This window comes from Sabethes cyaneus, chromosome 2, assembly GCF_943734655.1.
Source record: "Sabethes cyaneus chromosome 2, idSabCyanKW18_F2, whole genome shotgun sequence".
NCBI classification, from domain to species: Eukaryota; Metazoa; Arthropoda; class Insecta; order Diptera; family Culicidae; genus Sabethes; species Sabethes cyaneus.
In genome coordinates, this window is record NC_071354.1 from 15017759 (window position 1) to 15033573 (window position 15815).

The 15815-nt window shown below is 40.6% G+C and overlaps 3 protein-coding genes across 4 annotated transcripts in view; 2 read left to right on the forward strand and 1 right to left on the reverse strand.

Annotated features, from left to right (window-relative positions):
• The window catches only part of LOC128738571 (GTP-binding protein Di-Ras2), a 177208-nt gene that overhangs the window by 75367 nt on the left and 86026 nt on the right, over positions 1–15815 (reverse strand). The gene's annotated exons all lie outside the window — the stretch shown is intronic.
• LOC128735127 (membrane-bound alkaline phosphatase-like) lies at positions 1092–10409 on the forward strand. Its single transcript, XM_053829621.1, has 2 exons — positions 1092–2291; positions 9966–10409. The coding sequence occupies exons 1-2, from the start codon at positions 1092–1094 to the stop codon at positions 10407–10409; spliced, it is 1644 nt and encodes a 547-aa protein (XP_053685596.1).
• Positions 10637–12357, forward strand: LOC128735128 (alkaline phosphatase-like). Its single transcript, XM_053829622.1, has 2 exons — positions 10637–11863; positions 11920–12357. The coding sequence occupies exons 1-2, from the start codon at positions 10637–10639 to the stop codon at positions 12355–12357; spliced, it is 1665 nt and encodes a 554-aa protein (XP_053685597.1).

The window sequence follows — 15815 nt, forward strand, 5'->3', positions numbered from 1 at the left end:
ATTCGAGCGTGAACAGCTATGGCAGATAATGCACGAAAACAGTTTTCCGGGCAATCTGACGCGGTTGGTAAAAGCTACCCTGAATCCTTATTGAAAAAAATTTAATACTTTGAAAAACTATTCAATAATAATTCAAAATTTATTAAAAATACCAAGCAATAGCAACATTGCGAGTTTGTAGTTTCTGCACGTGCTTAATTTTCGCCGGTTATATTTGTTTTGTGTAACAAATGTATTTATCTGATCTAGTTTTCTTTATCTAAAGATTTTACTGTAGTCATGTCATTTTAGCATACAAGTGCTTGTAGAAGCATTAGTATAAACTCAGCAATATAATCCTATTCCTAGATTAGTTGCAGACACTTAATTTGAAGAGACAAAACAAGTGTCTTTTTTTTAGAATATAATCGCAACGGTGGGTGTCTGTCAACTTTTCAAATATGATCGAAACTGTTATTTTTTGTTTTCATTACGGTAGGAATGCAAAGTACATACCTACATTGTATTGGCTGGGTTGGCGATTCAGATGCATATCTTCTGGTCACAGTTCTTTTTTAAGCATCCTGCCGACAATCAATGCCGTGAGTGATCGACAGCCAGTCCATTATCAGATTTGTCTCCCGTTGCGAACCGCATGCAACACTAGCAGAGTGACCACAGACTTAATTTAGTAGAGTGTGTCCTTTTCTTGCAAAAATATTAATGTAGTGTTCTATTAGGTGACCTTAAATTTTGTTCTTTTTTACGCAAATTAATGTTGTAGTGCTACAGAAACGTAAAACCTAAATCTTGGCGCTGGAACAGTTTGAAGTATGTAATCTAAAAACTTGTAAAATGTTCCTTGGAACTAGGAAGATAACTTCTCTTTGATTATTTTCAAAGCAAAAATGGTCACCCTAAAAAATTGTTCCGTCTTCATCCACTCACCAAGAGCATGCTTATCGCACTTGAAATGTTAATAAAATACCCTAACAATACACCATGGACTTGTTAGTTTGACATTGGTAATGCAGCTGGCATGAATCGTTGAGTGATTAGTGTTCCAAGGACCTGTCAGAATGAAAATCACACTGGTTTTAGCAGTTATTTATATGGTTCTAACCTTGAGCCATGCCAACGACGTCTACCGGCGCTATGATATCGACCGGCAGCACAAACTTCCACTGGGAGCATTCGCAAAAGATGGGATTAAAGGCTACGAAGAGATCGAAACCACTTCGGAATACTGGCAGCAGCAAGCCCTGAACACGCTACAGGCAAAACTGGCCGAGAAACCGGTAGTAGCGCAAGCCAAGAATGTAATTTTCTTCCTCGGAGATGGAATGTCCCCGCAAACGGTGGCTGCCACCCGGATGTACCTTGGCAACGAAAACAAAGTGCTATCATTCGAAGAGTTTCCGTATCTTGGTACGGCCAGGCCGTATTGCGTGAATAAACAAGTTGCGGACTCGGCTTGCACGGCTTCGGCTTACCTTTCCGGAGTGAAAACCAATTACGGAATGATCAACGTTGCACCGTACGTTCCGCGTTCCAACTGCGATTATAATAGGACCGAGGCAGAGTTTAAAGGATTGTTGCAGTGGGCCCAGGAGAGTGGCAAAGCCACCGGAGTGGTGACCAATACTCCTATAACCGATGCTAGTCCGGCGGGTGCCTATGCTAGTATAGCGACGCGGGATTGGGAGAATAATGAAAATGTCTTGAGTGATGGATGTGATCCCAATGAATATCCGGATATTGCGCATCAGTTGATTCACGGTGAGGTGGGGAAGAACTTAAATGTTATTTTTGGTGGCGGTCGACAGCATTTTCGATCAACGACGGCGGTTGATGAAAACGGAAACAGTGGTGCTCGAACGGATGGGAGAAATCTGATTGCGGAGTGGCTTGAGCTTCATCCCAATCGGGCGCAGTACGTGTACAATAAAGTGGGATTACAAGCGGTTGATGTCAACAACACCGATCACTTGCTGGGACTGTTTCAAACCGACTACCTTTGGTACAATCTTGAAATTGAAGCTTTGAACCTACACGAAACGGAACCAAAGTTGTGGGAGTTGGTGGAAGTGGCAATCAATATGTTGCGGAAAAGTGAAACCGGTTACGTGTTGTTCGTCGAGGGCGGTCGAATTGATAATGCTCATCACGGAACGAGAGCACGCCTGGCGCTGGACGAAACGGCACAGTTTTCGGAGGCGATCGCCTTTGCACGTAAGGCCACGAGCATCGAAGATACGCTAATAGTGGTTACAGCGGATCATAGCCACACGATGACCTACAATGGATACACGGTGAGTAGCTTTTGAGTGCATATTACCTTTTCAGCAAACCACATGTCGTATATCAATGTACGAAAATCTTTGCGAATATCTCTAACAAGGTCAGAATCCTATACAAAGCTTTATTTGAATGCAAATAATATGATATTCAATCAAATTTACAATTTTGAGCGTATTCCTTGAATTTTTCTTATAAGTCATTGCTGCTCTACTCTAATACCAGTGACCTCATCTTCAACTCGTTCGTTTAGACGAACCTAAACTGCATTTAATATTAATCCCTTGAGAACAAATCCTCGTGGGCCCAAGCAAAATGCAAGAATATGCGTGGCTTGTTCCCGTGAGCTCCGAGATCAAAGCCGCAGACGATTCTGGTTTAACCGAAAGGGACATACACTCGGGAGGTCATAGGGTGAGGTGATGCAATAAAAATTGCTTAATTAAGTCAACACTGTAATTGTGGCTTCTTCCACAGGCACGTTCTACTACCGGAATTTCTGGAGGATTTGCCGGTGAGCTTCAACCTAAAATTGGTTGGTACACTCATGTCAAAAACGGCGATTTTCAGGTAAAATTCAATATGGAGACCAAATCCAAGATGGCTGTCAATTTTTTTCACCTCATTTGAAAGCCCTGTGCTTCCTCTTTACAAAACCGTGTCGCTCATAGATTGTTTCATAGCAAATTTTGGAAATATCACAATCTTCTATCTATGTATATAAAAGTGAGCGTGAGTATGTTTGTATGTTCCACCATAACTCCAGAACGCCTTGACCGTTCTTCACCAAACTTGGCACACATGTTCCTTGACGAAAGAGAATCAGCAGTGGAGGGTTGACAAGAAGGGGGGGGGGTTACTAACAAGTGGGGTAGGCCGTAACTCCGAAATGACTGGATGGTTCTTCATCAACTTGGCACATATGTTCTTTGACATAAGGGAATCAGAAGTGAAAGGGTTGACAAAAGGGGGGGAGCATATTAGGGGGAGGAGGTTCATAACAGGGGGGAAGCCCTAACTCTGAAACGCCTGGACGGTTCTTCATTAAACTTGGCACACATGTTCCATGACAAAAGGGAATCAGAAGTGAAGGGACAAAAAGGGGGGAGGGGTCATAACAGTGAGGAAGGCCCTAACTCCGTGACGCCTGGACGGTTTTCCATCATAATTTGACACATATGTTCATTAACATAAGGGAATCAGAACCGCAGGGGTTGGCAAAGGAGGGGTTCATAACAAGGGAGAGGCCCTAACTCCAAAACGCCTGGAGGGTTCCTCATCAAACTTGGCACACATGTTCCTTGACATAACGAAGTGAGCACTGGGAAGTTGCCAAAAAGGGAGAGCCCTAACAAGGGGCTAAGTAAAAGGGGTTGCTTTTCTTTTGCATTTAATAGAGCAAATTGATGCATAATTAGCTACGTGAAAGAGGAGGGAGCTGACTGGGAAACAACCGACAAGTAGGGGGACGAGCAACGTAAGTATGAATGCATGTTTTGCCGTAGTTCCGAAACTTGGCATTCAAAAACCCTTGTCAAGCACATGTACATATTTGGCATAAAAGAATCAGCGCAGTAGGGTTGACAAAAGAGGGAGATGGTCTCTTACAAGGGTAGAGAAAGATTCAAATAGGTAAAGGGGTGCGTTTCTCTTGCATTTGGAACGATAGCAGTTGTACAAGTGACTGGATTTCTGAAAGGGGGAATAGGGTGGCCATTAACAAAGGCGAGGTTCAAAAACGTGAAAAAGGCTTTTTGTCGATTTATATGGATTACCGGGAAAAAGTCCCTTTACTAGTAGCTGGGGGACAACATGAGGGAAACTGACAAAGGGAGTAGACACATTCAAATGAAAAAAAAGGGTTTTGTTTCTTGCACTATGAGAATTTTTGTTACAATAACAGATGTACAAGTGACTGAGAGGCAACGGAGCCCCGAGTAAGATCGGACAATCAGCTAGTAATTACATAAAAATTGCGAACCTTGCCACAAATAAATGGTGGTTTCACTTAGTTTTTCTCAACATTCTAATGGTGGTGGTCTGAAATTTGATTGAAGGGTTCATGGCGCAAATAGCGATTTTCTGATAAAATTTCATATGACGATCAATTCCAAAATGGCCGCGAAAAATGTTTTACTCCATTTGAAAGCCCTATTCTTCTGCATTGCAGAGCCATGTCATTTGTTAGTTTGTTAGTCCTTCATGGCAAATTTAAGAAATATCACATGATGTAGATCTTAAGATTTGCTTCAAATTCAACTATTTTTGAAGCTGTCGGTCCGCTTGGCGAGCTAAAAGTGCAATTCTCATTTATAACAATTTGCAACCAACCAAGTACAAAAGTTCCAATATATGAAGATGTCGTGTCAGTTCCCCGTGGACGTTTCGATGATAATTACTCATTAAAAAATTTAAAGAAATGTGTGCAATTCTGATAAACTTAAAAAATTAAAACAGCATACCAATATTCATTGTTCTAGAATTCAAAATTTGTTCAAAAATTTGAACGGAATTGGGTACAACGATAATTTGAGTTTTATTGCACTCTTAAAATGGTATTCATGACCAATTTTGGATACAAAAACCATCATAAGTGTATAATAAAACGGTTAATGTTACTTGGGAGGACACCCACCTTTCATAAGCATATTTTTAGTATGGAAAAATCAAGTAGTCAAGTAGGATGGTAAATCTATTTTGCCCAATTTTTGGAGTTATATCGCATTCAAATTTCAAATTGGACATGAAGTTGGACTTTATTTTGAAATTATTTTGAATTTAAACTTGAACTTGAACTTTGAATTTACTCCTCAAATTTAACCAGAAAGTGAACTAGAATTTGGGCTTAAAACTAAACACGAAATAGGACTTAGAAAGCAAATGGTAGTAGCGTCAGTAGCATGTGTCGCGTTTTTAATAAATGTTATAATGTTTTTGATTTTAACGTATCTCGAACCGTTCTAAAAACTCGTTTTCGTAACGCTCTGAAACAAATATAGTTTGTCCTTTATAATATCAATAGTATCGTGTTAGTCCTAAGCTACTATTTTTTGTATACATCTAGTTCTTGTAAGTTATTTGTTAAGAAAACTATGTGCTCTTTGTTTTAAGTTAAAAATGTATCATTTGGTGTAAATCTGTTGGTACTAAAAGATAGGAGGTTTTGTGCCTACTGGAGAAGGAACGTTATAACTGTTCCACTCCAGCGGGCTTTTCCCTTCTCAAATAAACAATAAACAATAAACAAATTGTCATTGAAAGAGAACTTCAAATTGGTGTTAAAATTAGACTTCAAAGTCAAAAGTCGAAAGTCAAAAACACGAATGTTAGAATTTTTAGTGTAAGTCTTAAGTAAAAAGTCAAAAGCATAAAGTTACGAACGCAAATAAAAAAGTTTAAATTAAAAAATCAAATGTTTGAAGTTAGAAATCGAAAATTAAAATTTAGAAAAACAAAGAAACTTTGTTTTTCAATAACAGTGTATGTGCGTATGTGGAATGATAGAATTGGGAGAATATAAACAAAACTTGATACCAGATAACCTAATATAAGAAGGATACGGCAGTAGCTTAGTCAGTAAAACAGTCGGGTACCAAACGATAGAATGTAGGTGTGAACCCCACCTACCAATGAACGACGCAATATTTTTTTGGGATTGGCCAATATATCAACACTAGTTGAGCCCGAATCTTACGATACAGAAAATATAAATGTCCGTTCAGAATTCCGAAAACTGCGGATACATACCATTGGCCAGTGTTTGCGAAGATGTTTAATCTTTGCATTAATTCTTTGAGTTCTTATATTGCATAATATAGCTCTAAGATGTTGTACATAAAAGAGTCATAGCCGAAACTGAAACAAATAGTTTTTATGGTCGTATTGGATTTTATTTAAATGAATAAAAACTTCTGGCTGTTTGCAATATTTATGTAGTCTGATTAGAGTACAATATTACTTAGAAATTTGTTGATCGTTTGCTATCATTAACTCATTTTTTTAAATTTTGCGACTTGGTCCGGTCTGATTTAACACCGATTATATGATATCGCGACAACCGCCCAGTTAGCTTCGAGGTACGATGCTGGTCTCACAAGCTAGTCGTCGTATGTTCGAATCTCGGCTAGGCGGTACTTGCTAGATAGAGTCAGTAGGATCATTACACAGGCCCCGTAATTTTTCTGTACTCTAACAGCCGGCTGCGAAGTCTGTCGATAAAGAAGGGTAATGTCTAATGACGGTTTAAGCCTACGGCTTTTTATGATATCGCGACAAGCAATCGAGTTGAGCAGGCGAGTCGAGCAGTCGAATCAAGCAATCGAGTCAAGCAGTTTGGTCGAGCAGTCGAGTCGAATAGTCAAGTCGAGCAGGCAAATCGAGTTGTCTAGTCGAGCAGTTAAATCAAGCTGTTAAGTCAAGCAGTCCGGTCGAGCAGTTGAGCCGCGCAGTCGAGTCGAGTAGTTGAATCGAGTAGTCGAGTCGAGCAGTTGAATCGAGTGGTCGAGTCGAGTAGTTAAATCAAGCTGTTCAGTCAAGCGGTCCAGCCGAGCAGTTGAGTCGAGCAGTCGAGTTGGGCAGTTGAACCGAGCAGTCTAGTCGAGCAGTTCAGTCGAGTAGTTTAGTCGAGCTGTACAGTCAAGCAGTCAAGTCGATCTGTCCAATCAAGCAGTTGAGCAGTTCAATTAAGTAGTCCAGCCGAGTAATCAAATCGAGCAGTCTAATCAACTAGTCCAGTCGAGCAGTTTAGTCAACCAGTTGAGCAATCGAGCAGTCCAGCAGTCGACCAGTGAGGTGACTGAGAATACAACCTATTACTACGAAAGCATGACGTCCTGTCAGGGACCTGTTTTTAGTTACCGATAAGCCTCTTATGACGTCCTGGTTTTCGGTACAGACATAAGCCTCTTATATAAATAGATTATATAAATGGACTTAATTTACCAATTTATCCAATTTAGTTATCACCAGTAAGGTACAAGTAAAAAACAAAGAAACTTTAAAAACTAAAAGTAAAATGTCAAGTATACCGTAAACGCACCTAATTCTGTACATGGTGCCTAATTCTGCGCACTCCCCATTTCAGTAAAAACTTCCGAATACCTGCAAATTCTTATCTAAAGTAATACATCTAGAAAAATATGTGTACATAGAGCTATTCATTTGAGAATGCTATGATTTTGAACTTTGAAGGTGAATATGCAGTGCGCAGATTTAGGTGAGCCAAAATCCAAAAGACAAAAATCAAAATTCAAAGTTCGAAAGACAAAAGCATAAGTAAAAAATTATTAACTCAAAAAAAAAATTAAAACCAACATAAATTGGAAGTTAAATCTTAGTTGTGCATTTAAAAGTCAAAAGTTACAGACGAAAATTTGAGATTGGAATTAAATAGAACTTGAATTTGGACTTTAAAATGGAATCTATGGGAATGGGTTCATAACAGGGGGGAGGCCATAACTGCGAAACACCTGGACGGTTCTTCATCAAACTTGGCACACATGTTCCTTGGCATAAGGGAATCAGAACTCAGGGGGTTGACAATAGAGGGGGCGGGGGTTATAACAGGAAGGGGGCCATAACATAGGGAAGGGGGTTCAAAACAGGGAGTAGGCCATAACTCCGAAATGCCTGGACAAATCTTCATCAAACTTGGTATTCAAGTTCCTTCGCATTAGGGAATCAGCACTGGGAAATTGACAAAATGGGGGGAATGCCTGACAAGGGGAGAGAGATCTAAATAAGTAAAAGGGGTTGCGTTTCTCTTAGCTCTATAGTGATTTTAATTGAGCAAACCGATGCATAATTATGCACTATAATTAGCTACGTGACAAAACAGGGACCTGACTGGGAAGGAACCAACATGTATGGGGTCGAGGAACGTGAGTATGAATGTATGTTCCGTCAAAGCTCCGCAAATTCTGGACTGTTCTTCAGTAAACGTCGTTTGTCAAACACATGTTTCTGGCATAAAAGAATCAGCACCGGAGGGTTGCCAAAAGAGGGAAACGGTCTTTTACCAGGGGAGAGAAAGGTAAAGGTAAAGGAGTGTGTTTCTGTTGCATTTGGAACGATAGCAGTTGTAAAAGTGGTTTTATTTCTGAAAGAGGGAATAGGGTGGCCATTCAAAAGCGTAAAAAGGCTTTGTGTCGATTTATAGGGATTGCTGAGAAAAAGACAGATTTACAAGTGGTTGGGGGACAACGTGAGACGAACTGACAAAGGGAGTAGACATATTTAAATGAAAAAAATAGGGTTTTATTACTTGCATTATGAGAGTTTCCGTTACTCAAACAGATGTACAAGTGACTGAGTGACAAAGGGGCCCCGAGTGAGATCGGGTAATCAGCTAGTAGATGTATAAAATCGAACACAAAAGTTTACTAAAAATTACGCATGATATTCAACGTTAGATGAAATTTGAAATTATATTTGAAACCGATTTTAAATTTGACATAAGTAGTAGTAGTAGTAGTAGCTTTTTTATTATGGGGTTTTCAACCGTAGGCTGGTTCGCCCCTGACAAAATTTACCATCAGTTGAATATGCAATCTTTACCTATAAATATGGAGTTTTGGCTGACTGTCTGTCTGTCCGTATGTTCCTTATAGACTTGGAAACTACTAAACCGATCGGCGTGAACATTAACATGCAGGGGTTTTTGGGTCCGGCGAAGATTTTTATGATAGTAATAAACCCCTCCGCCCTAAGAGGGGGGGGGGCTGCAGTACAGTTGAAACACAAATTTCTGCATAACTCAAGAACTAATCAAGCAAATGGAACCAAATTTGGCATGTGAGGGTTTTAGAAGGCAGAAATTTTTTGTATGGCGAATTATACAAATGAAGTGCAAATTTTCTCATATCTCGAAAACTAATCAAGCAAATGGAACCAAATTTGGTATGCAGGGGTTTTTGGAGGCATGAATTTTTCCTATGCTGGTTTGAGACCTTTTAAAAGGGACCCTCTCTAAAAGGGGGACAAATAAAACATAAATCTCCTCATAACTCGAGAACTAATTAAACAAATGGAACTGAATATTAATAAGCTATTGGAGGCAGGATTTTTTTCTATGATGGTTTGAGACACCCAACCCCTCTGGTAGGGGCGTGGTGGGGGGGGGGGGGGGGGTAACTCTCATACAAATAAAACAGAAATTCTTGCGTAACTCAAAGACTAATTGAACTCGAGAAATTTTAGACTCTTTCATAAAACATCAATAATAATACTACCAAAAACTACCTATAGTAACACTAGATGATTCAGGGTGAGACAGCCGCGAAAACTGAATAAAGTAAGACTACTGGCATTGTGAATAACGATCCTTAAACTCAATTCAAACAGCAATTTTTTCCTTCCATGATAATTTATGAAGAGGAAATGTAATATAATTTGCATTGCAGATAGAGTTCTATGATTGGCGTTGACAGCAGCTGTTTCGCTCCGTAAATAGCTCAAGTAGGAAGACGCTGCTACTCCAACACAGCGAACCATTTTTTCCACTATAAAACGAATTTACGCTACCTACCTTTTATTGTTAAAAAGCAATGAAAATAATCATTTCACTGTCAAGTTTGAAAATGGAAAAAAAGATAATAAAATATTTCATCAACTTCGAATCACATTATTATGGTTTCTGTTCTAATGTTCACGACTAATATAGCTCTGCTCTCGTTTACCATTATCCGCAGCACCGTGGCAGCGACATTCTGGGCATCGCGGACATCAGCGACGAGGACGGGCTTCCGTACACTACGCTGAGCTACGCCAACGGAGGTGGTTACTACGACACCTACACCGCGGAAAACCGTGCCGTACGGGCGGACATTAGCGCGCTGGACTGGACACACCGGGACGCGCGCTATCTGGCCACTTGGCCGATGGATTTAGAGACGCACGGCGGTGAGGACGTCACAGTGTATGCCAGCGGCCCCCAGGCACACATGTTCCAGGGTAACTTCGAGCAGCACGTTATTCCGCATCTGATTTCCTACGCTGCCAAAATCGGGCACTACCGGGAGGAGGAACCGATGACGACGAGTGATCCGGGTGACAGTGGGAGTTGCTCGCCGGGTTGTACTCGGCTAACCGTCGTTTGTTTGTTTATCGCTCTGTTTAGTATTTTAAGGAGATAGATTATTTCCGATTTTTTTTCTTTGCTAATGCAATGGAAATCGTCGAAATCAATGTTGAATAAAAGAATGTTGTTTATTGTTCTCGTAATCTTTATGAAGACACGAACGTTACATCGTCCGATAACTACCCGAATGCTGATTAGACATGCCACAGGGTAGTTGAGAAAAAGCTTTTAAAATATCATTTTAAAATTAGTAGCTGTTGCGAGTATCACCAAGGAAGATCGATGTTTCGATTGGCTATCGGTGTTCTGTGCTCATTGACGTTGGCGAGCGTCAACTTCGGAGTTCACGGTGAACGGGAGTACCATCACCGCAAAAATCTTCTGCAGCAGAGTGTTTCGAGTGATGCCATTTCGGAAGATGAACTTAGTTCTGAGTACTGGTTAAATGTTGGTCAGCAGATACTGAGTGAAAAGCTTAGCTTCGAGCACATTCCAACAAAGGCAAAGAATGTAATTTTTTTCATTGGCGATGGAATGTCCGCGCAAACGATTGCCGCCACCAGAATGTACCTTGGAAATGAAAACGAGTATCTATCGTTTGAGAAGTTTCCACATCTTGGACTAGCGAAGACCTACTGCGTCAACCGACAGGTGCCTGATTCGTCCTGTACTGGAACTTCCTATCTCTCCGGTGTGAAAATCAACTACGGGATGGTTAATCTGGCGGCATCGATTGCCAGATATACGTGCGATTATGAGAAAGGTAACGAAACGGAAATTGATGGGTTGATGAAATGGGCACAGGATGCTGGAAAGGCAACTGGAATCGTAACGACCACCCGAGTGACGCATGCAACACCTGCAGCTAGCTACGCTTACAGTGCTAATCGGTACTGGGAGAGTGACACAGAGGTTGACGAAGCTTGCGATGCGGTCAAGCCTATGGACATTGCGAAACAGATGATATACAACAAAGTTCCGCAGAATTTCAATGTGATTCTCGGCGGTGGTCGTAAGTATTTTCTTCCCATCGAAACGGTCGACGAAGAAGGGGTAAGTGGTTACCGATATGATAAGGAAAATCTTTTGGAGGAGTGGATGAAGATACACGGCGAGATGGGAACATATTCATATGTTTGGAACAAAACTGCGCTACAGTCAACCGATTTCGAGAAAACCGGCTTTTTGTTGGGACTGTTTAACCCCAGCCATTTGCTGTATAACCTAGAAGCTCAGGATCAAAAGCGAAACGACATAGAACCATCGCTGGCAGAAATGACGGAAGCGGCTATCAAAATGCTCCGGAAGTTTGATTCTGGTTACGTACTGTTTGTGGAGGGTGGTCATATTGATATGGCACATCATGAAGCCTGGTCCCGGTTAGGATTGGACGAAACGGCAGAATTGTCCAAAGCGGTGAACGTTGCACGGCAGCTAACTAGTGTGGAAGATACGTTAATTATCGTCAGTGCAGATCACGGTCATACAATGACCTACAATGGTTACGCGGTAAGTTCCAACCACTTTCACTTGTTAAGTTGATAATGTGATTTTTTTGTTTTCAGAAACGTGGACAAGATATTCTGGGAATCGCGGACATTAGTGACATGGACAATCTCCCGTATACAACTTTGAGCTACGCCAATGGGCCGGGCTATAATGATACCTATAAGGAGGACAACCGGGCGGACCGGGTCGACATTTCCGATTATGATTTCAGCTCGTACTACCATCGCTATCCAGCGACGGCCTTGCTGGATGCCGAGACACACGGTGGGGAAGACGTCTCCGTTTACGCTTCTGGACCGCTATCTAACATCTTTATAGGAAGCTACGAGCAGCATACTATACCGCATCTGATTGCGTATGCGATGGCAATCGGTGAATACGGAGAGCCTGGTGAAGACAACGATGACGGCGCTGGTCATCGGCTGATGTCGTCACTGTCCTGTCTGCTACTGGCTATCGCTGTGGGATTGTTCAGACAACGCTTTTGTAGATAATAAATGTTCGCCGATTGACAAGCAATGTGATAATACTCTTGATGTTTCATTGAATTGTGCTAGATAAGTTAATGGGATGGAATGAATTATTTGGACTTTGATTGGGCTGTATTGAAGCAGAAAAAAAGATAGTTCAACGATCAATCATAAAGCGTAGAATCTGTCACGCTGGTCAAAAATAGTTATGTTCTTCGAGATAAATTTATAATAATTAAATTTTAGGGGATTATTGGGTAAAATGGACCACTTCCCGAAGTCTGCGTAGAATGAAACCATCACCAATCGATTTCGTAGTAGTCGTAGTAAGTAAAGCCATTCCAATTTTCATCATTTGTTGGATGGATTTAATGAATACTCCAAAAGTGCTTGTGCTAATTTGACTAAAACACAATTACCTTCCGATCTGTGAACTTTGAAATCACTGAAAAGCTATTATTAAAGCATATTATTGAAATTACGCAACTGTCTTTATTTCTTAAATTTGTCGTACCGTTTTAAAATCCATCCATCAAAATTTTTCATCGTCCGAACTAAAAATCACAACAATGTTTACAGTCAGGCAAGTTTTCCTGGCTGTAGAATAACGACAATGCCTTGAGTGAGTTATTTTCATTTATGAATGACGGATTAGTCGATTAGTCGACATTTTCTTCTTCGTCGCACGAAAAAACGTAATAAATTTGGCTGGTAGGACTACTTTAATGATAAAAAGCTTTTAAATAGATCTCAGCTCATTTTGATTGATCGCGTATGATAGACAACAAACTAAAATATTAGAGAATAACTAGGTAGTTTTGCATTGTGTGTCATACAAATGCTGATATTATTTTTAATTTGTGTTGGATAGGACGGGACGAAGCAGCAACATACCCTGTCTTGTAAGATTCCAAACCAACGGCTTCTAATTCTTAGGATTACGAGCTCGTTTTTGCCCATTGTGTGTTGGTTGATCAGAATTACTAGCCTAACGAAAATTGAACAAAAATTCAACTAAACCAACCAACCATGCAAATTAGCCATTTCTTGTAGAACAACTATAACAAATTAAACGTAGAGAGTAATTCCATTAAAAAACATAATAAAATTTAAAATGTTGTGCTTTTCTTCCTTTTCGGGGAAAATTTTTGAGCCATGATAATTTAATTTACCACCTTTCTGAGTTCGTCCTGGCCTAAAATATCAGTTTCATTGCAGATAATAATAAACACTGTACATCTCCGTCGTGTTCCTACTTTATTTCCTTAAAAAATGACTATGGAGACGTCCTCTGGCGAGAGTGGAATATTTATTGAGGATTTGGTCCCGACTTAAATGCGCTAGAAGACATTCTGCACATTCGTTGGCAACACTGGGTAGTGATTGTTTTTGTACTTTTTGCTCGGAATAAATAATGGTTTACGGCTATACATTTACGACGGTTAAAACGGTAAAATAGCCGTACGAATTTGTAAGAAGATAGTAACTTCAATTCGTAATGATAAATAACACAATACGGCCAAAACACGATCCCGCAAGCTGTACACGACCGTGCTGACGAAGTTTAATCGCATGGTGATGAACGATGAAACCCTCCTTATCGCAGACTTCAAGCAGCTTGCGGTAACTGGAAGTGGAAATATGGCACACATTTTTAAGCATATAAAATTCGAAGTTTCCCAAGAAATATCTAATTTGGCAAGCTTTTAAGACACACCTATGGCTATAAAAGCGACATCATCTTTGCAACCGTGACCGTCAACCAGGATATTCACATGAATGTTTATTTTCAACAACGTCTGCTGCCTTTCCTGAAACAACACGGTTCTTCCGTGCTGTTTTGGTTGGAGTTGCTAGCCTGCTACTGCGGAACAAAGGCCATGCATGGAATGGCATGCCGCCAACAATGCTATGTGCGGGTATTTCGCAAATATAAAAACTCTTCCGAACACATCCGAGCCCTATTGTTAGAGTTCGTTACCGTGAATTTTATATATTACTTCACATCTGAGCGCTGCCCACCCGAGAAACATTGAAGCAATAATCAAGGGGAACCTACCCCGTACAGAATCTAATGGCAAGAGTTAAGCCAAATGCCTGGCAATACCGATTTGGTCAACCGGGAGCTTATCTATACCTATAAAAAAGGATTTCTGTCTGTCTGTCCTGTGTTCCTTATAGAATCAAAAACTACTGAACCAATCGGCGTGAAAATTTGCATGTAGAGGTTTTTGGGGTCAGGAAAGGTTTTAGTGATGGTTAGAGACCCCTCCCCGCACTAAGAGGGGGGGCTCCCATACAAATGAAACACAAATTTCTGCATAACTCGAGAACTAATCAAGCAAATAGAACCAATTTTGGCATGTGGGTGTTTTCGGTGACAAGAATTTATTCTAGGGTAATTTGAGACCCCTCCCCTCTTTATAAGGGGAATTATAACTCCTCTCCCCTTTAAGAGGGGGGTTTCCATACAAATTTCCTCATAACTCGAGAACTAATCAAGCAAATGGAACCAAATTTGGCATGTGAAGGTTTTCGAGGGCAAGAAAATTTTCTATGTTGAATTAGGACCCCTCCTCACTTTAAGAGGGGGGGCTCCTGTACAAATGAAATACCAATTTCCTCATAACTCGAGAACTAATCAAGCAAATGGAACCAAATTTGGCATGTGTGTGTTTTTGGAGACAAAATTTTTTTCTATGATGAATTGGGACCCCTCCCCACTTTAAAAGGGGGGGGGGCTCCTATACGAACGAAATACAAATTTCCTCATAACTCGAGAGCTAATCCAGCAAATGGAACCAAATTTGGCATGTGGGTGTTTTCGGTGACAAGAATTTATTCTATGGTAAATTGAGACCCCTCCCCCTTTATAAGGGGAATTGTAACTCCTCTCCCCTTTAAGAGGGGGGGCTTCCATACAAATTTCCTCATAACTCGAGAACTAATCAAGCAAATGGAACCAAATTTGGCATGTGAAGGTTTTCGAGGGCAAGAAAATTTTCTACGGTGAATTAGGACCCCTCCCCACTCTAAGAGGGGGGGCTCCTGTACAAATGAAATACAAATTTCCTCCTAACTCGAGAACTAATCAAGCAAATAGAACAACATTTGGCATGTGGGTGTTTTTTTTGGTGACAAGAATTTATTCTATGGTGAATTGAGACCCCTCCCCTCTTTATAAGAGGAATTATAACTCCTCTCCCCTTTAAGAGGGGGGGCTTCCATACAAATTTCCTCATAACTCGAGAACTAATCAAGCAAATGGAACCAAATTTGGCATGTGAAGGTTTTCGAGAGCAAGAAAATGTTCTATGGTGAATTAGGACCCCTCCCCACTTTAAGAGGAGGGGCTCCTGTACAAATGAAATACAAATTTCCTCATAACTCGAGAACTAATCAAGCAAATGGAACCAAATTTGGCATGTATGTGTTTTTGGAGACAATTTTTTTTTTCAATGATGAATTGGGACCCCTCCCCA